General features: G+C 40.8%; 2 protein-coding genes across 3 annotated transcripts in view; one reads left to right on the forward strand and one right to left on the reverse strand.

The window, feature by feature from the left end:
- The first annotated feature begins 259 nt into the window (after positions 1-259).
- Positions 260-22,919, forward strand: part of MSH4 (MUTS-like protein 4) — a 46,404-nt gene continuing 23,744 nt past the window's right edge. The window contains exons 1-14 of one of the 2 annotated variants that reach the window (XM_088517114.1): positions 260-375; positions 1,587-1,790; positions 1,959-1,994; positions 2,091-2,203; positions 3,116-3,161; positions 6,270-6,316; positions 6,488-6,595; positions 6,842-6,917; positions 19,929-20,001; positions 20,126-20,271; positions 20,362-20,447; positions 21,461-21,600; positions 21,709-21,848; positions 21,944-21,994. In XM_088517114.1, the coding sequence (XP_088373240.1) occupies positions 310-375; positions 1,587-1,790; positions 1,959-1,994; positions 2,091-2,203; positions 3,116-3,161; positions 6,270-6,316; positions 6,488-6,595; positions 6,842-6,917; positions 19,929-20,001; positions 20,126-20,271; positions 20,362-20,447; positions 21,461-21,600; positions 21,709-21,848; positions 21,944-21,994 (1,332 nt within the window). In that variant the 5' untranslated portion in view covers positions 260-309. The remainder of the gene's footprint in view (positions 376-1,586; positions 1,791-1,958; positions 1,995-2,090; positions 2,204-3,115; positions 3,162-6,269; positions 6,317-6,487; positions 6,596-6,841; positions 6,918-19,928; positions 20,002-20,125; positions 20,272-20,361; positions 20,448-21,460; positions 21,601-21,708; positions 21,849-21,943; positions 21,995-22,919) is intronic. The other variant, XM_059600689.2, reaches the window with a different exon arrangement.
- Positions 11,254-14,817, reverse strand: LOC148584951 (uncharacterized). The gene is made up of 3 exons (XM_088517222.1): positions 14,367-14,817; positions 12,528-13,466; positions 11,254-12,447 (listed from the first exon to the last, which is right to left on the reverse strand). Exons 1-3 carry the CDS (start codon positions 14,815-14,817, stop codon positions 11,267-11,269), a joined length of 2,571 nt encoding a protein of 856 aa, XP_088373348.1. The 3' UTR covers positions 11,254-11,266.

Raw genomic sequence — 22,919 nt, forward strand, 5'->3', positions numbered from 1 at the left:
AGTTAGTAAATTGATATTAATAACCTTTAATATTTAATGTACAATTAAATGTTTAGACACTTGACATCATTTTATATGGGTGGAGGATATATATATATATATATATATATAAATTTCTTTTTGGAGGAAATTTCTCTACTTATTAAAATTGCCGGTACCAACGAGGATTAATTAGGCCGTTTAGTCTCGTTAATACAATCTCCCCGCTATTTTGCCCCCGATTCCCGGTGCGCATGTTAAGCCAAGTACGCACCAGGCTCAACGAAGCGCTTGTAAAAACTAAAAAGCCATTGAAGCTAGGGTATAGCAATGGAGGACGACGGAGGAGAGAGATCGAGCTTCGTGATAGGTCTGATAGAGAACAGAGCCAAAGAGGTGTACTATCATCTTCTGACTCTAGGATAATCTGTGTTTGTTTTTCCCGAGAAAATGCAGGGAATGATAAGAAAGTAAAATTATGGAGTAGTATTTTTACTTTTAGATGTTCAGATATTTGGAATCGAAAGACCAAAACCTTCTCCAAAATCAGCGTAATACCACTATTTTGTCTGAACTGATAAAAATAACTTCTACGTGAAGTTAAATGAATCAGAAATAATATGTGAATTTATGCTTTACTCCCTTTTCCTCATCTTTCTCCTTGACCAAACAGACACTTAATAGTGCTTATTCTACCATTTAAATGATATGAGACTTGCACATTTCTGAAACTATGGCTGCTTTGATGTTCATCTTTTTTCAACGATTTACCTTTGAAGTTTCTGCAGCTTCACGTATAGGATTTGTGCTTATACCTTTAATTATGGGTTGAAAGGTTAGGATTCATATCCCCAATATGATGATCATTTTTCCTTTACCTTAAATTACTCATTAGTGGTAAAACGTAGTCGAATTACTCCATATATAATTTGCATTTTTGGTGTTATATCAATGAATCATAGGGCCAATTGCAGCTGATTTTTTTCTTTGATTCTGAATTCAAATGTAATTTTGTTTTAATATTCTTTTGATTGAAGTGTTTAGATCTTTGTGGATTCTCTAGGGTCAGATATGTGCTATTACATGCAATTCTGCTTGAAGGTCATAATGGAATCTAAAGATTTTGCTCTTTCTTTCGTTCTTTCATTCCTTTTCTTATAAATTGTAATAATTATATTTGATAGCTGATTCATGCCTTGATCTGTTTTTGATTTTCACGTTCAACAATTTTGAGAAAAGCAAATATCCGATGCATCAATTGGATTAGCAATTTACCACTGTATCACATCCCAGTGAAGGTGGTGGATTGCGTCTTTGATTGTAGAGAATGCAACGTTGTGAACCATGTCACATGGAACCTGGATTTCTAATATCCAAAGATTGCCAAATGAGAATGGAAATGGAATCATGATTTTGTGAACACTATAGTTTTGAAGATCATTACCAAATATTTCTGTTGGTTCGAGTTGGATGTTAATCCTTAGGAGTTGAGTGATTCAAGATACATATTACTTGAAGTGTAGAGATGCATTTCCAAATGTTACTGAAGGTTGGTTTTGATGACTAATGTAATGCATAAGCGTAACTGACACCAATTGTGTGGTCAGGTTGGAGTTGCTGCTTTTGACTTGAGGTCAGCTTCACTGCATCTTTCCCAATATATTGAAACTAGCAGTTCATATCAGAATACAAAAACTTTGCTGCATTTCTATGATCCCATGGTGATCATTGTTACTCCAAACAAGCTGGCACCAGAAGGTATGGTTGGAGTTTCGGAGTTGGTGGATAGATTTTGCGCTACGGTCAAGAAGGTGATAGTCCTTAATGACTGACTACCAATGCTCAGATCTTTCTCTCTCTCTCTCTCCCCCTCTCGCTCCTGCTTGTGTGTGCACCTGGACAACCAGATCCATATGTGTCTGCCTTTGTGAGTGATTTTCATTTGTTCACGAATTAATATGATATACTGCTTTGTGCAGGTTGTAGTGGCCCGTGGTTGCTTCAATGATACCAAGGTTGTGATAGATAATTATTCTCCACTGGTTTTTAAAATTTTGGGTGCTGATACTTGCATCCATTTTCTGAAATGATGTTGTGGTGTTGTGCTCCAGGGTGCCGTGCTGATAAAAAATCTAGCGGCCAAGGAGCCTTCTGCACTTGGTTTGGATACTTATTACAAGCAGTATTACCTCTGCTTGGCAGCTGCGGCAGCTACTATTAAGTGGTACTCAGCACTTTTCTTTCTACAAGTTAAGACATGAAGGTGGATATTTTAATTCTGAATCTAGTTAATTCCCGACATAACTTTATACTAGATGTTATTTTGATGAGTTTCACACTAGGGGTTCTTATCTCAATGGTTAATTACCTATTATGGCTAAGAAGCAGTAACATCCTTTTTCTAGTGTCTGATAGATATATATTTTTTTTGAGAAGCTGTTATTTTTGGAAACTTGATTTTCATTTAAGAAAGAAAGCATCATTCTGTTGAAAAATTAGAGACTTCCTCAGAAAAAGAAACAAAAAGAAAAGTAAAATTAGGGGCTTACTTTTTTATAGACTAATGCAAAACATTTGTTTACTGCTACATTGGGGAGGGTCTTAGTGTGATATGACAGTATTGATTTAAAGATGGAATGCTAGTAAACTCAGTCCAAATACAAGCTATTTTAAACCAAGCGAATTCTTATTCAAGAGGGGAGATTAATTTTGAGGTATTAAGATGGACACTTGAACCATATTGTCTCTGCTGATGTTCTGTTCCTCCTCTTTATGGGCTTTAAGGGCTCTTTAGAGTTATCATCTTTTTCTTTTATTATTTTACTTTCACTGTACATTCTAAATTTCCTTTGCTGCAAGGTTTAAGATTCTGCAGTTAACAAAAAAGTTCATATGATTTTGGAATTTGTGATAGTTTCTATTGACATTTTATTTGTTCATATGATAGTTCTAATTTTTAAGAACTTGTGCATTATGCACGCCTTTTCATCTTGGAAGTTGCTGTAGGTAGATAATTTGTTAGGCATCTGAAGTTCGCTTGAATATTTGAAGAGCAATTGCACTTTTATTGTTATCATATTTGTTATCCTTTATAAGTTATTGAACTTCTAAAAACAAGTTCTAACTGCATGCGCAGGACAGAAGCAGAAAAAGGGGTCATTGTTACAAACCACTCCTTGTTGGTATGTGTTTTATGATGCATGTTCCTTCCCTTCCCATTTGAACAATTAAATTAGGAATTGTTGTCTGTTTTATCACCAACACATCTCTGGCTCCTAATAAAGAATTATAGATTATCTGTCAGAATTTGAGGGCTGCCTCTAGGCACAAGGAGGGAGAGAGAGGGAGTGGGCATTGACAGCTGCTTTTTCTTTTGATTTGTAGCATTCCTTTAGGAAATTGCTTCTTTAATTTGGCTCAGCTACATCATATCCAAATTCATTGACACTCACATTTAACATGGGTTTGGATCTGTTAACACATGTCATAATGGTATATGTTGTGTGGTTGATCATGAGGGTTCCAAGAAAAATGATTATAATATATTTTTTTTGATAAGTAATGTTTCATATATCAAAAGCGCAGAGGGGCGCAACCCTAGTACACAGGAAGTATACAAGAGAATGCCAAAAGGAAGAAAGAAAAAGGACAAAGAAAACAAAAAGACAGGAAAGATCCCATGGAACCCAAAACCCACAAGAACACAGCAACACCCAAACAGGCCCATAAAAACCCACCACCCAATACAGCAACTGCCAAAAGACCCATAAAAACCCACGCCCAATAAAGACCCTCAAGGACTAAACCAAACCAGAAAACCTAAGGAGACTCCAGCGCTACCGCTTGCGAGCCGAGCCTTTCCTTCGCCGATTGGAAGCGTCACCATAATTAACGGAGCTCTTCAAATTGAACAACTCCATATTGCCTTTGTACTTGGCCCGAGCAACCTTAAAGTCCTCTTCAACAGCCTTCAACATCGCCAAAGTCGGTTCCTCATCTTCGTCACTATATGGCCAATCTAGAGGATCAAGAAAGGAGTCATCCGTCCCATCATCCCACTCCACAAACGCATCAGCCAAGCTGCTTCCCGTAGGAGGGTATACATTAAGAGGAATGGGGGAATCACCATCCACTCCATCCCAAAGCTTGCCTCCCTCATCCCTAACGATTATTTCGCCAGATGGACTGAAGCCTACCGACCAATTCTGGGATTGAGACAGCCCACTAAAGCTGGAATCCTCCCCCTTAACAGCAACCACCATAGTTGACGACCACGCGGCCAGTGACTTAGACGGGAAAGGAGTACCCAATGCAATATCACCAGAATTGTGACCCAGTCTTTCCTCTCGAGGCAGAGGAGGAAAAGAGAACTTACCCAAAGTAGATGAAGCGTCCTTAGCATCTAGAATTGACGAGGCTGGTGAAAGAACAGTTCTCGGCCCAAAAAAACCCTGCCGGAGCAAGCCCTTCACCAGGGGAGGATTATGAACAGCTGCCTGCGAAACAGGAGCCTTCAGAGACTCTGGAACCACCGCAGAAGTGTCGAACTTGGATGCAGCTGAGCCCAGGCGAACCTCATCCTCCAAATCACCATAAGATGGTTCAGGGTCCAAAACAAGGCCAAAATCGTGACCAGCCGACCCGGGAACCGACTCGGAAACCGCACTGGAACCTGACCCGAGAACCAACTCGGACTTGATCCGCTTACCTTTCGGTTTATGGCCAGCATAACCCATAAACCCAACCCTGAACAGCTTGCCTTTGGGTTTATGGCCAGCATAACCCATAAACCCAACCCTGAACCGCTTGCCTTTGGGCTTCTGAACCAGCCCGCCAAGGATCCGATACAGCTCAGCACAAAAATGCCCTAGGCACCTCTTCGTCTTGTTCCTTCTCACCTTAGCAGCGGCCGCCACCGGAAACGACAAGCAGTGCTGAAGCATGGGAGAGGCACTCTCCATATCGTAACAATTCACCACTGAACACAGCTCCACTCCAGCGTTCCCCATCTCAAAACGGGAATAAGTCCAGCACTTGCGACGATAAGAGCTGCAACCCAATCGTGTCCGCCACCACGCAAGAAGAAGAGCGCAGCGCTTTCACAAAAGGCCTCCTAGCCTTTAACCCCGAAAAATGATCACCCCTCTGATTCCCCTGAATCTGCTTCCCTGCCGGAGAGGAAACCTCAGAAATCGAAGACCCGGAAGTTCTCTCCTGAAACGCCAGCATCAAACGCAGCTCACCCACGAACCTATGCCAGCCCCACCCAGAACGGGCCTCTGGGATCCAGATGATACCTTTCCGACCACCTTCCGCGTAGGCGGCCACCTCCAGAAATCTCCCTGCCTTGTTACCACACCCGCTCACCATCAAAGTCTTCCCTTCCTCACAAAAATACTTGACGAAATCATCCTGCACTGGAGACTGAATCACCTTTTCCACCATAGCTACCAACCAAGTAGCACATTGCTGACCCACCAGAATAACCCCAACAAAACCCTTCCTTCTTTCCTCCAGATGAAAGTTCGAAGACCCATCCTTCGCCGAGAAGTTGAAGGTTTTAGCTCAACGGAGAAGCGTCGTTCCATAATCACCTCAAAGAAGCACCTTCGAGCTCTCGGAGGCATAGCAGGCCACGGATAGAGGCCAAAACCTAACGGACACGCTAGCACGCGCCCCCACTACAGCAGGAAAAAAAAAAAAAAAAACAGAAAGAGAGAGGAGAGAGAACATAGCGTTTTTAAAAAATAGTACTGTTACTATAATTACCTGCTTCTTGTACTCTTTTTTAATTTTCCCTGCATGCATAAATGGCTTCCCTTGAAAAAAAATAATCAGTTGCTGTTAATATGTTTTGTTTGAAATATAAATCAACAAAGAGTACTGTTACTATACATCTGAGCTGAGTTCTGAGTTTCTAATTGAATCACAGTAGCAACTTCTTGATATTCTAATATAAATTCCAAATGGTCAGTGTTGTTTCTGTAAGGATTTTATGGTATTGCACTCTCATGTGTGGCACTGAAATACTTAAAACTTTAGAATTATTATACTCCCCTTAAGAAATTTCCACCCATGGAATATGTAATAGTGGCCCCTATAATTTGTTCTTACAGATAAATGGCTCAAATGCATAACTTCAGTTTTTCAAATTTCCTCCGTTTGCCTTTATTATTTGATCTGTTTTTAGTTTATTTTTTATTTATTTATTTTATTTATTTTTAATTAATTAATTTATTTTTTTTAAGAATTCTAATATTACTTTTACTGTACAATTATCTCTTTCCCAGGTTACTTTTAATGGATCATTTGACCATATGAGCATTGATGCTACCAGGTACCATCCCTTTCTTGCTTAATGTATTCTGGTGCTTAGCTGCTGTCCAACATATTAGTCTGGCTTAAATAGTGGTACCATCTATTAAAAAGATATTTGGTTAGTATATATACTGGTGAGATTTATCATATAATTTAGATATGAAATCTTACAGTTGAAATTTGGTGGCAGCATCCAAAATTTGGAAATTATTGAGCCACTTCATTCAAGCCTTTGGGGAACAAGTAACAAAAAGAGAAGTCTGTTCCACATGCTTAAGACAACTAAAACTATTGGAGGGTATGTGATGAATTGTTCAAGCTGGCTGATGTGACATGTCATATCAACCATTGCTTCATAATTTTAGCAAAATTTTCCCTTAGCTTTAGGCACATCACTGATTCTTCTCATGCCATCTTGCTCCCCCTGGAAGGGAGGGAGGGGGTTAGGGGCTTGTGCATAGAAGAAAGAGGGGTTTATGCCGTCGCTTTTCTTTTTGTTAATGTAAAATCTGTAATCTTACATTTTTTGGGATTTCTTTTCCAGGACTAGGCTTCTCCGTGCCAATATTTTGCAGCCTTTGAAAGATATTGAGACTATCAATGCTCGCCTTGATTGCCTGGTTAGTTTAAATGTGGTATTCTCAAATTTCTCGGTTGAAGCTATGTTCAATTTGGTCTATCAAACTCTTTCCCAACTTGAGACCTTCTAAATTTTCTTAAGGTCGTCTCTGTTAGGGTTCCCTTTTTTTTTATTTCCCCTTGTTGTATCTAACATTAATTACTGTGTGCTCTGTCTTTGTTAACTTTGGGAGAAGGTGTTTGCACATGAATGAAATAACAATGCCTTTTTGACTCATATCTATGCCTTTTTGACTCATATCTGAAGTTGTTAACAACACAATTGGAAATCTCTCCCTCTCTCTCTCCGTCTCTCGACGATTTCCGGTACGGACTCGGCTCAGGTTAGCAAGGTAGTTTTCTGCCCTAGCGGCGGCGCTGTTTAGGCGCTGTGCGCTAGGCTCTGGTCAGCCGCTATGGAACGGCACTTCTCTATAGAAGCGAAATCCTTTTGCTTGTCAGCGAAGGAAGGGTGTCCTGATCTTCGGTTGGAGGAAAAGAGAAAAGGGTTCGTAGGGGTAATTTTCGTGAGCCAACCTTGTGCTTCATAGTTGGTGGATATGGTCGAGGAGGCGAGTCAATCTCTGTTGAAGGTTGATATCGCCAAGTCATACCGTGAGGGCGACAAGGCTTTGATGGTGCATGGGGGTGTTAATAAGGCAGGTAGTTTCCTGGAGGTGGCCGTCTTTGCTGAGGGAGGTCGTAAAGGGATCATTTGGCTACCTGCGGGCCGTGGAGGGAGGGGATGGCGTCGGTTTGCAAATGAATTGCGGAGGTTGTTGGGTCCAACAGCCTCTACGCATCATGTTCCGGGGACGCAGCTCAAGCTTGATTTGGGAGAATCCTTCTCTGGATGTCACCCTGGGCGCTCCTTTGCGGAGGTTCTTCGACTGGCGGCTGGTTCTGAGGAGCCTTTCGTTGGGAGGAGGGTTAGATCTTCGCAACACATTGATCTCTTCCCGGTGAAGGACTCTTTCGAGACCGGGTACGGTGAGTATGAGTCGCGGGTGATGGTGGACTGGGTGGAGTTGGAGTCGCCGGATCCTGCTAATCTGGCTACAGGTTTCATCCCGACGGCGGATCATACGAAGAAGAAGAAAAAGAAGAATAAGATGTTGCTAGGTTTTTTGCGTTCTGTTTTGGGCCGGGTCCTAGCTGGGTTAGTTAAAGAACTTTTAGTTGGGCTGGGTGTTCGCGAGTTTGGGTCTCTCTTTAAGCCCAAACACGCTGGGTATTTCAAGACAGCTTGGCGCAGGGGCTTGAAGCGTAGTGTTAAGTTTTTGCCCAAATCGCAACAGTGTGGTTCTGCCTCGCCGGGAGAGATTGATGTTCCGGACGATCGTAGGGAGGCGTGCGTTTCTGAGGTTTTTGCGCCGGTCGCCGGTGGTCTCGCCGGGGTTTCTAGCGATGATTCCGAGCTTGCGTTGGTGGGGCTGTCGTTGGCGGAGGTGCATCCGGAGTCAAATCAACTGGTTTGTGCGGCGGGGTCTGTGTCTCGTGGGACGGCGATGGTCCCTGTTTTTCCGACGAAGGATGCTCTGTTGCCGGAGGATACCTAGAACTGGTTGTTGACTCCGGTGAGTACCCATGTCTCTCCTTTGTCTCCGGTGGTGGTCTCTGCTCCTCCGGTGGGAGCTGGTTCTGTTCCGGCGAAGGAGTTTGAACCCGTTAAGACTGCTCCGGCGAAAGGGTTGCTACGTCGGGGGTTTTTAGGGTCTAGAAATGTTTCCTCTTCCTCTCTGCCTGGGATGAAGGAGGCTTCATCGTCGGTAAAGGGCTCTAAGGTTGTAGTCGAAGATTCACTGACCTGTTCTATTTCGGGAAAGCATACGGCTGAGCTGGGTTTGAGATTAAGCGAACCTTTTCCTCGAATGTCGGAGAGCGGTGCTCCGATTTATTCCTCTGTTTCTAAATCTCAAATAGGGTATGCCCGGAGGGTGAAGGAGAAGCTTGCCAAGCAGTTGCAGAAGAACAAGGAGCTGTTTGCCGACGTTGTAGCGGAACCCGCCGAGAAGGGGGCAGGGAACTATTCGGAGGTGGTTATAGATGCGGTGAATTTCGCCTCCAGTGTGGGACTGTCTAATGGTGAAGGAGGTGATGAGAAGAGTCTTTTGAATCTCTTTTCGAATATTGAAGAGGAGCGGGAGCCCTTTACCTCTAAGGCAAAAGGGAAGCGGGAAATCAAGAATTTAGAATGCTCCATCAACTATGAGGTTAGAGAGAGACTTTCTCCGAAGCGGTACTATCGCCGTCGGGGTTGTGTTGGAACCAAAAATGCATTCTCCTTTCCTCCAGAGGTGCATTAGGGTTCTGGTTTTTTTTAGGGCTGGTGGTGGGTTTTGTGGGCTTCAGTGTTTGGGTTTTTTGGGTTCTTGTTTTGGTTTTTTTCGCTTGGTGGTGGTTATAGTTGGGTTGGGTTTCTTTGGGGTCCGTTTTTTGGGTTTTTTTGGGCTACCTATGTATACTCTTTTGTGTACTAAGAGGCGCATTGCGCTTTTTTTTGATATATACAATTTACTTATCAAAAAAAAAAAAATATCTATGCTTTTTTTTTTTTTGATAAGTAATGATGTTATAAAAAGCGCAAAGGGGCGCAACCCATATACACGGGAAGTATACACAGAGAGCGCCTAAGAGGGAGAGAAATGAAAAAGAAAATCCGAAAAACTAATCACTAAAGGAGCTAGCCAAGCGGCCATCCAAGAGTAAAGAGTAAAGAAGAAAAAATGAGTCAATTCCTCTATGGTCCTAGTGGAATTATCAAAACATCTAGCATTTCTTTCATTCCAAATACACCACATAAGACACAGAGGGATCATCTTCCACACAACCGCACTTCGAGAACGCCCTCCCGACCACCAGCTATCAAACAAGGCCCTCACGCCACAAGGCATGACCCAATGCAACTCAAACCGCTTGAAAATCATGTGCCAAAGAGCTCTTGCGAGCTCACAGTGGAGAAGAAGATGATCGACTGACTCTCCACTCTCCAGACTGACTCATATCTATGCTTGAAATAAGATCATGAGCAATTGCCTATATAGTTAGGTTGGACCCTTATTTTTTTTTTTTTTAATCCAGTAATTTTCATTGAAATGTACTTTCTTTTTTAGTTTAGTTTTTCACTAATGTTTTGTGGGACGGGTAGAAAAGGTTAGGGTTTTGGGGGGTTAGACGCCCTTGCAGTATGTTACAAGGTGAAGAAGCTGGGGGTAATTTAGAAATACTATGTAAAATTGTTTTGTAATGGCTTTAAATATGCACATTCAAGCCTGGGGAATTTCTCCAATGTTTTTGCAAGTCAAAGTTCAGAAGCTTTTGAAAGTCAAGTCAATGTTTTTGCAAGCCAAAATGGCATCGTAGAAGTAGCACTTCTAATATAACTCGCAAATTTGATTTGTTAGCTAGAAAGTAAGACATTGGCTCCATAATTTGAGTAGGGCTTTCTCAATTGGAGTCTCCTCTCAGCCTTGTTACTCTTGTTGCATTGTTTTCTGCTCTCCAGTATTTGCTGTGTGTTTGTATAATTGTTTCTACATTTGTTAGATATGAGGTGGGCAATGGATCAAAAATCAGGTGTTGGCATGATTTGGGGTGTTGGGATCAGCCCTTGAAGGTTACTTTTTTGGAATTATTTAGTATTTCGCGATGTAAGGAGGCATGGGTGGAATATCATGTGTAGTTCTCTAATGGAAATATCCAGTGGAATATATCATTTACTAGAGGTGGATTATGTAACATCGTTTTTTCATCTTTTGTACTCTATTAGGCTAAGATAAGGAGGGAAGGATAAAATAAGTTGGATTCCCTCCAAAAGCATTTGGTAGCATGCAATCAAAAGATTTGGGTACATGGATGTGAAACAAGAGGGCTCAAGCAACATCAGGGGGGGGGGGGGGGGTGGGGGGGTGTCGATTTTTGCACTCAACACCACCATTTTGTTGTGATGTGTAAAGGACAAGTGGTCTGGTATACAATGCTTTTGGCAGATAAATAAGAAGCAAAGGATTGAGAGATATTCTTTGGCATTATCATATTGCAACATTCGGATTTTCTGGCCAAATTGAGTTCTGATCTCTTTGCCGAAAAGTTTTAACTCAAAACGATTTTTCATTAAAAATAACTACGTCATCCGAGAGTAGTCATCAACAAAGGTAACAAAGTATTGAAATTTATTTGACGCAACACTAAAAGGACTGGAGTGTGCTAACTCAAAGGTGTTAGAAACCTGACCAACATAGCTAGACGGTAAAGACACACGATGGTGTTTTTTTTTTTGATAAGTAATGATGATATAAAAGAGCGCAAAGGGGTGCAACCCATATACACGGAAAGTATAAACAGAGAGCGCCTAGGAGGGAGAGAAATGAAAAAGAAAATCAGAGAAACTAATCACTAAAGGAGCTAGCCAAGCGGCCGTCCAAGAGTAAAGAGTAAAGAAAAAGAAATGAGTCAATTCCTCTATGGTCCTAGTGGAATTTTCAAAACATCTAGTATTTCTTTCATTCCAAATACACCACATAAGACACAGAGGGATCATCTTCCAAACAACCGCGCTTCGAGAACGACCTCCCGACCACCAGCTAGCAAACAAGGCCCTCACCCGGCAAGGCATGACCCAATGCAACCCAAACCGCTGAAAAATCGTGTGCCAAAGAGCCCTTGCAAGCTCATAGTGGAGAAGAAGATGATCGGCTGACTCTCCGGTCTTCTTGCATATACAACACCACTCCACTACCACTATGTTCCTCTTACGCAGCGTATCATGAGTCAAAATTTTGCCTAGGGCTACAGTCCAACCGAAAAAAGCCATCCGTTGAGGCGCCTTAGTACGCCAGATGCTCTTCCAAGGAAACTCCTCTTGATTAGAGATGGACAAGGCCTTATAAAACGACTTAACCTCGAACTTGCCCTTCTTGGACGGAGACCAGCAAATACGATCAGCACTGCCTAGGGAAACCTTGCAAGAATACAACCGATCAAAAAAAGGAGAAACCAAATCCATCTCCCAATCTTGGACCGATCGTACGAAGATGACATTCCACTCAACAACCCCATTCCTCCCAATAAAATTATCCTTCACCCAAGCTTCTTTGTGTCTGGCGATACTGTATAAGGACGGGAAAGCTTGCTTCAAAGAGTTGTCCCCACACCAAATATCATGCCAGAATCGGACTTTCGAACCCTCCCCCACCTCAAACCGAATACCTTTGGCAAATAAATTCCATCCTTTCCGAATATGCTTCCATAACCCCACACCATGAGAGCCCGAAACCTCCTTGGTGCACCATCCACCTTCTTGGTCTTCATACTTAGCTTTGATCAACTTACACCAAAGCGCCCCATTCTCATTTGCGTATCTCCAAAGCCATTTCCCCAAAAGAGCTTGGTTAAACTGATGCATCTTCCGAATGCCAAGACCCCCATATCGAAAAGGGCTACAAACTTGGTTCCAACTTACAAGATGCAACTTGGGCTCATCCTCCTTTCCTCCCCACAAGAAATCTCTTTGGACTTTCTCAATCCTTTTAGCTATACTTACAGGAATCGGAAACAGAGACAAAAAGTAAGTTGGAAGATTAGCAAAGTGCTCTTAATGAGGGTTAAACGACCTCCTTTAGAAAGATATATTCTCTTCCAACTTGCCATCTGACACTCCATCTTTTCGATCACTTCATTCCACATAACCGTATCCTTGAACGACGCCCCAAGAGGAAGGCCCAAATACTTCATAGGCAATTCTGCAACACTACACCCAAGAATGTTAGCTAGGCCCCCAATGTTCTCAACCTCACCAATGGCCACAATCTTTGACTTTCCAAGATTCACTCTCAAACCCGAAACAGCTTCAAAACATAAGAGAATAAGACGAACATACCGGATTTGCTCGATAGAATCTTCACAAAAAATCAAAGTATCATCCGCAAATAAGGAGTGTGAGATCATCAACTCCGACAAGACCCTATTTCCCACCGAGAAACCAGTCAAAAGGCCTTGGTCAACCGTCGCATTCATCATCTTACTCAACACCTCCATAACAAGCACAAACAATAACGGTGAGAGGGGATCCCCTTGCCTGATTCCCCTCGAACTGTTAAAGAATCCTTCCGGAGAACCATTCACAAGAATGGAGAATTTTACCGTCTTAATACACCATTCTATCCAAGCCTTCCACCTCTCACCAAAACCACATCTATGCAGCAAATACAAGACAAAATCCCAATTTACATGGTCATAGGCCTTCTCCAAATCCAATTTACAAAGAACACCTGGCACCCCTGATTTCATGCGACTATCCACACATTCATTTGCAATAAGAACGGAATCTAGGATTTGCCGACCCCCAATAAAAGCATTTTGAGAATAGGAAATGACCTTACCCAAAACAGTTTTCATCCTATTGGCAAGAACCTTAGATACAATTTTATACACCCCTCCCACCAAGCTAATGGGCCGAAAGTCCTTCATCTCCACCGCATCCGCCTTCTTAGGAATCAAGGAAATAAAGGTTGCATTCAAGCTCTTCACCAATTGACGTCTACGATGAAACTCTGCAAAAACCGCCATAACATCTTGTTTAATAACACCCCAGCAAGCTTGAAAAAAAGCCATGGAAAAACCATCTGGACCTGGAGCCTTATCACCATCCATACCTTTTACCACCTCCCAAACCTCCTTATCCTCAAAATCTCTTTCTAACCACCTCTTGTCCTCCTCCTCAATGGACAAAAAAGGTTGGTTATCCATTCTAGGGCGCCAAGAGCTTTGTTCCGAGTAAAGACTTTGGTAATACTGCACTATGTGATCTTTAATCTCAACTGAATCACCGGATAAGATGCCATTAATACGAAGCACTTCCACACTGTTGTACCTTCTGTGAGAATTAGCCATCTTGTGGAAAAAACGAGTATTCCTATCCCCCTCCTTGAGCCACAAAGCTCTCGATTTTTGGCGCCAATGAATTTCTTCACACAACAAAGTATTCTCCAAATCTTTTAACTTGTCCGCCTTTCGGATTTTCTCCTCTTGATCTAAGCCTCTCGATTCTGCCAGCTCATCCAACTCCTGGATACCTCCAAATAACTCCTTCTTTTTTCTCCCAATATCCCCAAAGACCTCCTCATTCCACTTTTTCAAGTCTACTTTAAGAGATTTTAGTTTACTAGCAAGCACAAAACTAGGCAGGCCCTCAAACGAATATGACCCCTACCAAGAAGCAACCTTATCAACAAAACCCTCTGCCTTAAGCCACATATTTTCAAATTTAAAACCCTTCTTACCTTCACAAGGAGTCCCACAATCTAGTAATAAAGGGAAATGATCCGAGAGCAGGCGTTGAAGTCTTCTTTGAGAAACTGCTGGGTAATGATCTTCCTAATCCGAAGAGAGCAAAAACCGGTCAATCCTCGACCAACTCTCATTTTCTTGATTATTAGACCAAGTAAATTGACCCCCCATCATCGGAATATCCACCAGATTATTCTCTGAAATGAAGTCCGAGAAATTCATCATGCCCGAAGAGTAATAAGAACCATTGGAGCGCTCACTAGGAAAGCGTACAATGTTGAAATCCCCGCCCAAACACCAAGGGACCTCCCACACCCTCATCAATCCAGCCAACTCTTCCCAAAGTGCCCTTCTCTCCACTTCCTCATTCGGCCCATACACACCCCCAAACGCCCACACCCATCTATCCTCTACATTTTGAAAAGAACAAGCCAAAGAGAAATGACCCACACACTCCTCCTTACACTCCACTACCCTCCTATCCCACACGATGGTGTTTACAGAACTAACTTGCTTCACAAGGCAAAGAAGATAGATCGCCAAGACTCCGACAATACCACCTCGACTTGACGCTTCCAAGTGGATAGAGACAAGTGACAGAGCCGACAATGCCATTGGAAAGGAGATAATGAAGACGGAAGTGCCCATGGAGGAGAGATGAGAGCAAAATCCAGATAGTATAGACCTCCAACTTCATGCCCATATCAATCATTTGTTTCGTCTAGAGATCCTGAAAAATATAAATAGAAGGGTAAAAACTAACACTACATTGAAAGTATTTGGTGATTTTACTAATCGACAACAAATTGAAAGGAAAACCAGGAATATGTAAAATAGATAACAACACAAGATCGAGATTGAGATGAATGGTTTTAGAGCCCTATACTTTGGCTAAGGAACCATTGGCTAAAGTAACACTCTGAGGTGATGTGACGGTATGATAAATAGATAGATGAATGGACGCACTAGTCAATAGTCATAGGCTCAATCGCATTGGAATTGATGACCCATAGATCCGAGGTAAAGGATAAAAGACAATAGGATGCAATACTTGACTGGGCTAGAGTGGTTGTGGTGGAGGAAGCTGGTCGCTTATGATGGGCTAGGAGGTGAGCATACACATCCTAAAAATTTATATAAGGCACTGCCTGATCCAAAGTCAAGGGAAGTGATGCAAGAAGAGATGAAACCTCTTTATAAAAGTAAGACATAGGATCTTGTTAGGGAAATTGAGATTGTTCAACCAAGCTTTGTTAGGGAAGTGGCTATGGCGTTATGCGCATGAGAGAAGGGCTTGGTGGCGAATGGTCGTGGATGCCAAATATGGGTCCGAATGGGGGGTTGGCATTCTATCAATATCTCGGGGTCTCATGGGGTGGGTCTTTGGAGGTACATTAGTAGGGGGTGGCGGATGTTGTCTAGCCATACAAGATTTGATCCAGGAGATGGTTCCAAAATCAAATTTTGGGATGATGTGTGGTGCAGAGAAGCGTGTCTTAAGGATGTTTTTCCAGGCCTTTACACCATAGCTAATGCTAAAGACGTGTCTGTTGCTGACAACTTGGATCTCACGGGAGGAGCTCTTCAATGGAATATTAGTTTTTCTCGGTTGATTCATGATTGGGAGTTGGAAGTGCTAGCCTCGTTTTATACTTTGTTATACTCTCATAAAATGAATAGGGAAGGAGAGGATAAAATGTGGTGGATTCCGCCTAGTAAAGGGAAGTTCGATGTTCGATTTTACTATAATGTCTTGGCTAGTACTGAGGCTAGTCATTTCCCATGGAAGAGTATTTGGCGCACCAAGGCACCCACGAGAGTGGCCTTCTTTACATGGATGGCGGTGTTGGGGAAGATCCTCACAATCGATAATCTTAGGAAAAGGAATCTTATTGTGATCAATAGATGTTGCCTGTGCAAATCGGATGGGGAAACGATTGATCATCTTCTTCTCCATTGTGAGATTGCTCGCTCTCTATGGGATGCTATCTTTAGCCGATTTGGATTGTCATGGGTCATGCCTCAAAAGGTGGTGGATTTGTTCCCTTCTTGGTGGTCGGGAGGGCGTTCTCGAAGTGCCGTTGTGTGGAAAATGGTTCCCCTATGCATAGTATGTTGTTTATGGTTAGAAAGGAATGCGAAATGCTTTAAGGATACTGAGAGATCCTTGGAGGACATCAAGGCGTTTTTCTTCTACACGCTTTTCACTTGAACAACAGCTTGGTTTGCCCCTTTAGTGATTAGCTATCTTGATTTTCTTGTTCTTTTTTCTTCTCCTAATTAGGCGTTTTCTCTTTTATGCTCCTTGTGTACTTGGGTTGCGCCCCTCTTCGCTTTTGATATATTAACTTTACTTATCAAAAAACAGACATAGGATCTTGTTGAATTGCTTAATGGAAAAAAAAGCAGTTGGATGCAAATGGGTGTTTACTGTATAGCCTGTGGTCGATGGTCCTATGCAAAGATATAAGGCCAAACTAGTTGCAAAAGGTTTTACACAAACCTATGGAATTGGCTATGAGAAGATATTTGCTCTGGTAGTAAAGATGAACTCAATTCGAGTCCTACTTTCGGTGATAACAAATTTGGATTGACCGTTGCATCAATTTAACATGTAAAATCCATATCTTCATGGAAATCTAGAAGTATGCATCGAAGTTCCTCCAGTGCTTGAATTTTCATCTTCTATGGGTAAAGTGTGCTAATTGAAGAAGCCATTGTACGCTCTGAAACAATCTCCGAGAGCATGGTTCGGTGGTTTTCCCCTATGTAGAAATTTGATTACAAACAAAGTTAGTTGATCATACACTTTTTATCAAGCATTCTTTTCGAGGAAAGGTAACAACTCTTATTGTGTATGTAGATGATATTGTAGTGATAGAAAATGACAATGAGGAGATACGAAATGTAAAAAATTCTCTTGAAATGAATTTGAAATAAAAAGACTTGACCAATTTGAAGTATTTTTTGAACATTGAGGTAGTGATGTCGAAACATGGTATATTTATCTCCCAACAGAAATACATTCTTGATCTTATCAAGGAAACATGGATGCTCGGATGTAAAGCTATTGATAATCTAGTTGAAGTGAATGTTAAGTTAGGCTGAAAGTAGTGAGAGTCCTCTGGTTGGAGAAGGTAGAAATCAACGATTGGTTGGCAAGTTGATTTATTTCTTTTGCACTTGTCCTGACATTGCATATGCTATCAATGTGGTAAGTCAATTATGCATTTGTAACGTGAGTCTCAAATGAAGCAATCTACTAGATTCTTTGCTACTTAAAATCCTCACAGTTAAGGGATTGTTGTTTTTCTGATGTTAATAGTTTTGTAGTAAGAAGATTGGAGGGAGAAGAGGAGACTGCTATATTATTCACAGCTTATTCTTAACCTAATACAAACATCCTAATATATAGGATTAAGGAAATATCACAATGACCAAACTACCCTCAAACCCTAATGACTTAGTAACCCTAATAACTCTTCTAACACTCTCCCTCAAGTTGGATCATATAAATTATATAAATCCAGCTTGGAAGAAACAAGCAAACGAAAAACATAGAAAAACATACTCTCACACTCCCCCTCATGCTGGAACAACTTGGAGCACACAATACAAATACCCATAAAAATAATAAGAAAATTTGCTAAAACTTCAATGCCAGTCGAAAACTAGTCGGAAACTGTAACAGGCGGTTGGATCTCGTTGAAAAACACCAAGGCCGATAGGATCTTGCCGGAAAACAACAAGGACCAGTCGGAACCCATTGCAAAACACCAAGGCTGGTCGGATCTCGCCGCAAAACACCAACGGTTGATCGGATCTCACCGCAAAACACCAAGACCGGTAGAATTTCGCCGGAAAACAACAAGGACCAGTCGGAACCCATTGCAAAACACCAAGGCTGGTCGGATCTCGCCACAAAACACCAACGGTTGATCGGATCTCACTGCAAAACACCAAGGCCGGTAGAATCTCGCCGGACAACAACAACCGGTCGGAAACCACCACAAAACACTAAGGTCGGTTGGATCTCATCGCAAAATACTAAGGCCGGTCAGATCCCGACAACTAACAATGATCACATTTCACGTGATCAATCAACGAGTCTCGTAGGAACAACTACTGCTGAGAAAAAAAAACAAACAGGAACCTTTGCTGGAGACTCGCTGGAGACAAGTAGACCACGCTTGCAATATCAAAAACAGAAGCCAAACCAAACAGAAACCGTTGCCGGAGGCTCGCCGAAGCTTCGCCGGAGACAGTCCAAACTCACCGTATTTTTTTATTTTTTATTTTGCGATAACCACAGACAACATCTTTCAAGGCACTCACTGCCCATGTGGGCTTTAAGCCCACATGGGTGGTGTTGCCACCAGAAGAACACTCACAAAAAAAAAAATAATAATAAAATAAAAAACAGTGGAAAACTTAGACTACAAACAAAGGAACAAGGATTTAAACCCCAAGGCTTTGATACCATGTTAATAGTTTTGTAGTAAGAAGATTAGAGGGCTGCTATATTATTCAGCTTATTCTTAACCTAATACAAACATCCAAATATATAGGATTAGGGAAATATCACAATGACCAAACTACCCTCAAATCCTAATGACTTACTAACCCTAATAACTCTTCTAACATTCGACATGATCAATTGAAAATAGAAGCCTACATAGATGCAGACTGGGCTGGATCTGTTATGGATTGATGCTCCACGTTAGGATATTGCACATTGATGGAGGTAATTTGATTACTTGGTGTAATAGGAAACAATCAGTAGTTACTAGATCCAATGCAAAAGCATAATTTAGAGTTATGACTCATGGAGTGTGTAAAATATTGTGGTTGAAGATACCATTGAAAGAACTTAGGTATGATTCTAAGATTCAATGAGACTGTACTGTGACAACAAAGCTGTGATTAACATTGCTCACAATCCAATCCAACATGACCGAACCAAGCATGTTGAAATTGACAGACATTTTATTAAAGAAAAACTACGAGCTGGTCTAATATGTACACCATATCCATATAGGGGAACAACTTCTTGATATTCTGACGAAAGGAGTGTGAAGTAGTGCTTGTCATGCAATCTTAATCAAGCTGGCCATGCAAAGTGTTGATGTGTTAATTTTTTTTTTTTGTGACAACAAAGCTGTGATTAACATTGCTCACAATCCAATCCAACATGACCTAACCAAGCATGTTGAAATTGACAGACATCTTATTCAAGAAAAACTACGAGCTGGTCTAATAAGTACAACATATAGGGGAACAACTTCTTGATTTTCTGACGAAATGAGTGTCAAGTAGTGCCTTTCATGCAATCTTAATCAAGCTGGGCATTCAAAGTGTTGATGTGTTAATTTTTATTTTCATAATATGGGTGGGCGTTTATGTATTTTTACCATATGTGGAAACTATAAATAATATATGAGCAAGAAAACCCTAATTCTGTTCTCTTAGATTTTTTTTTGCTCTGTCTTCTTTTCTTTTTCTCTCTTTCTTGGTATATTGGTTCAACAAAATTTCCTGCATAAAAAATCACCTGGGAATGATCTATTGAAGATTCATACAATGTAGAAAGTTATTTTTTATTTATTTATTTATTTTATTTATTTATTATTTTTTAAATTTTGTGGTAGTGTTAGAGTCATGAAGGGGCAGCTCACAACATATGTGATTTAGATCCATCATATGTCTCTTCAATTGTTTGATTTTAGGATGAGCTGATGAGGAATGAACAGCTGTGTTTTGGACTCCCCCAGGTTCTGCGTAAATTTCCAAAAGAGACCGGTAAGCCAAAAAGAAGGAAGAAATTGAATAAAGTTCAAAAAAAAAAAAAAAAAAAAAAAAAAAAAATCTTCTGGAAGTTTATCCATCAGTTGTATTATATTAAATGTTTCTTTCCTTCATTCAGATAGAGTACTGTGTCACTTCTGCTTTAAGCCACAGAAAGTAACAAACGAAGTCTTGGGTGTTGATTATGCTAGAAAGAGCCAAATGTTAATCTCAAGCATTATTCTCCTTAAAACTGCTTTGGATGCACTACCTCTACTCTCAAAGGTAAATATGTTTACTTGCTATGATATGCCATATGGTTTTTACTGCACTCAAGTATGTCTTGAAGTGTCAATCCATTTTCATAAATCGTAGGTGCTTAAGGATGCAAAAAGTTTCCTTCTTGCAAACATGTACAAGTCTGTATGTGAAAATGAGAAATATGCATCCATTAGAAAGAGGTATGTCGCAACTCGCAAGCGTCCTGCTGCTCATGTCCTGAAATTAACGGGCACTACCAATTTCTTGTTTCAAGTTTTAAGAATCCTCATTTGTGAAAAATCACTGATCAGAGTTCCATTTTACCATGGGACTTTGAACAACTCGCAATTTTTCATTTCTCAAATGTCATGTATTTCTTATTGAGGAGTAAACCTACCTTGGTTTTAACGCCTTCCATATAATTTCCAAAACTACCTTGGTTTTAACGCCTTCCATATAATTTCCAAAATTCCCTGTAACTGTGCTACCAATTTATAACATTGGCTCTCTTTCCTCAGTATCTTTCCGTCGCTTTCTGCTTTAGTCATCGTGAAGCAAGTAGGTTCTTTTTGTAGTCTACATTGTCTTCGTGTACTAAGCCTGGATTTATTTGGGCAGAGCTTGGTCTAGAATTCTAGAATGAAACTCATGCAGCTCAGGCTGTGCACTGCTCAGCCCAAATCTAGCCCGGCCAAAGTGAAAATAACATATGTATATACTTTGTGAATATTCTACATAGATACTACATAGTTTGTATATCAAAACTCAATAAACATGTATTCCTTGGTGGTTGAACTGGTAGCTTTCAACTTCATAGGTCTTAGTTTAACTCAGTATGTAAGACAACTTTAGGGTTTTCTTTAATTCAGTATCATCTCTTTTATCTGCTGTTTCCCTCTATGGGCTGACCTGAGCACCACAGGCCATGCTTGGACTGATATATGTTTATTTAACATTTTGGGTTGCTTAAGCTTTGGTTGAGACACTTGTGCTTTGGGCTAAGTTTGGACAAGCCTCATCTTGGTTCAACCCAGCCCATTTACAGGCATATGTGCTCACTCAGCCTTGATTTGTCGCACCAAACTTACATAATGATGATTATAGCGGTGGCTGGTAATTAGTGATGGTTGGGGTATTAAGAATTGTGAGATTGTTTCAATCATGGCACCAACAGCCATGTTTGAATATTCTCAATAAGCTGTATTTATTTCAGGATTGGAGAGGTGATTGATGAAGATGTGCTTCATGCACGGGTTCCTTTCGTTGCCCGCACGCAGCAGTGTTTTGCTGTCAAGGCTGGAATTGATGGACTTTTGGATATAGCAAGGAGGTCATTTTGTGATACTAGTGAAGGTTTTTGTACAACCAATGGATTTCAATTTTCTTTGTCTTCCTGGTCTTCTTGTATAATACCATAGCAGTGTACGCTGACCTAAAAGCTATTCAATATTAAATTGACAGCCATACATAATCTTGCAAACAAGTATCGTGAAGATTTCAAATTGCCCAATTTGAAACTCCCATTTAACAAGAGGCAAGGGTTTTACTTTAGCATACCACGGAAGGATATTCAGGGAAAGCTTCCTAGCAATTTCATTCAGGTTGGGCATAAGATCTTTGCTTGGTACTTTATTATTTGTGAGGATTTCCTTAGTAATAATTTCTTATAATCGTATTATTATGGGACTTAAATCAGGTCTTGAAACATGGGAACAATATGCATTGCTCAACTCTGGAACTTGCTTCTGTAAGTATTATGATCATTTTAACATTAATCTATTCAGTGTATCATGTGTTAGTGGTCATGAGATGGTGAGAAATTTACTCAATCTATCAGTATATGAAGTGACAATTATACTATTTTTCAATCCACCTGATGTTATCTTAATAGTTACCCCCCCCCCCCCACACCAAAAATCATATTCATTAGAGTTGTATTTGTAATGCTGTTTCTGTGCATTTGATTGGTCTAGTTGTGATGACTCATGCCATATCAAATGTGGGATGATCCTAATGTTGCATATTAATCTTCATTAAAAGTGAGGTGATCAGCATGTAGGTGATAGTGATATGTTTAAATTTACCATGGATTCTTAACCTTGACATCAGGTTTAAACGGGGTGTTGCAATCTTGCAGAAAACATTTTGAGATGCAATCTTGACAGTGTTTGAGGGATAAGTATTGGAAAAGAAAATAACTTAGCAGGATATTCGTTAAGTACTAACTCAATGATTGAAACGTGTAATTTCACATACAGCATATCACTGACATTTTATCTTGGACACACTTACGTATGTTTGTAGCTAAGGTGATCTTTCATTTCAATTTTTTTTTTTTTTTTTTGATAGGCTGATTAATAGTGTTTTAAAAAATAGGCAATGAATGTTATTGAATGTTACATCGCACACTCCCTGATGTGGCAGTGATCCATCCAAATCCAATAGTAAATTTCATAGACACGCTTGGAAGTGTGCACTTAGGAGTGTGGACTTGGGAGTGCATGTAGCATTCCTCATTTAATAGTGGAGCTCTACTTTTCACCATATGTGTTAACCTGCATGTGTGTGTGCGTGTGTGCCTGCTAGTATGTCACTACCTTATGTATTAGTCATACACTTGTGGAGTCCGTCTCAACTTTGGAAAATTATTCATACTTTGATCCATTCAATGA

Source organism: Corylus avellana, chromosome 6, assembly GCF_965113065.1.
Source record: "Corylus avellana chromosome 6, dhCorAvel1.hap1.2, whole genome shotgun sequence".
NCBI lineage: Eukaryota > Viridiplantae > Streptophyta > Magnoliopsida > Fagales > Betulaceae > Corylus > Corylus avellana.

Excerpts from the sequence above, each read along its gene's own strand:
- LOC148584951 (XM_088517222.1), bottom strand. The coding sequence starts at position 14,817 with ATGGCATTGTCGGCTCTGTCACTTGTCTCTATCCACTTGGAAGCGTCA. Across the intron at positions 13,467-14,366 it reads GGATATTCCGATGATGGGGG|AGTTTCATCGTAGACGTCAA; the intron begins GTCAATTTACTT and ends CGGTTTTTGCAG. Across the intron at positions 12,448-12,527 it reads AATATATCTTTCTAAAGGAG|CTAAAAGGATTGAGAAAGTC; the intron begins GTCGTTTAACCC and ends CTGTAAGTATAG.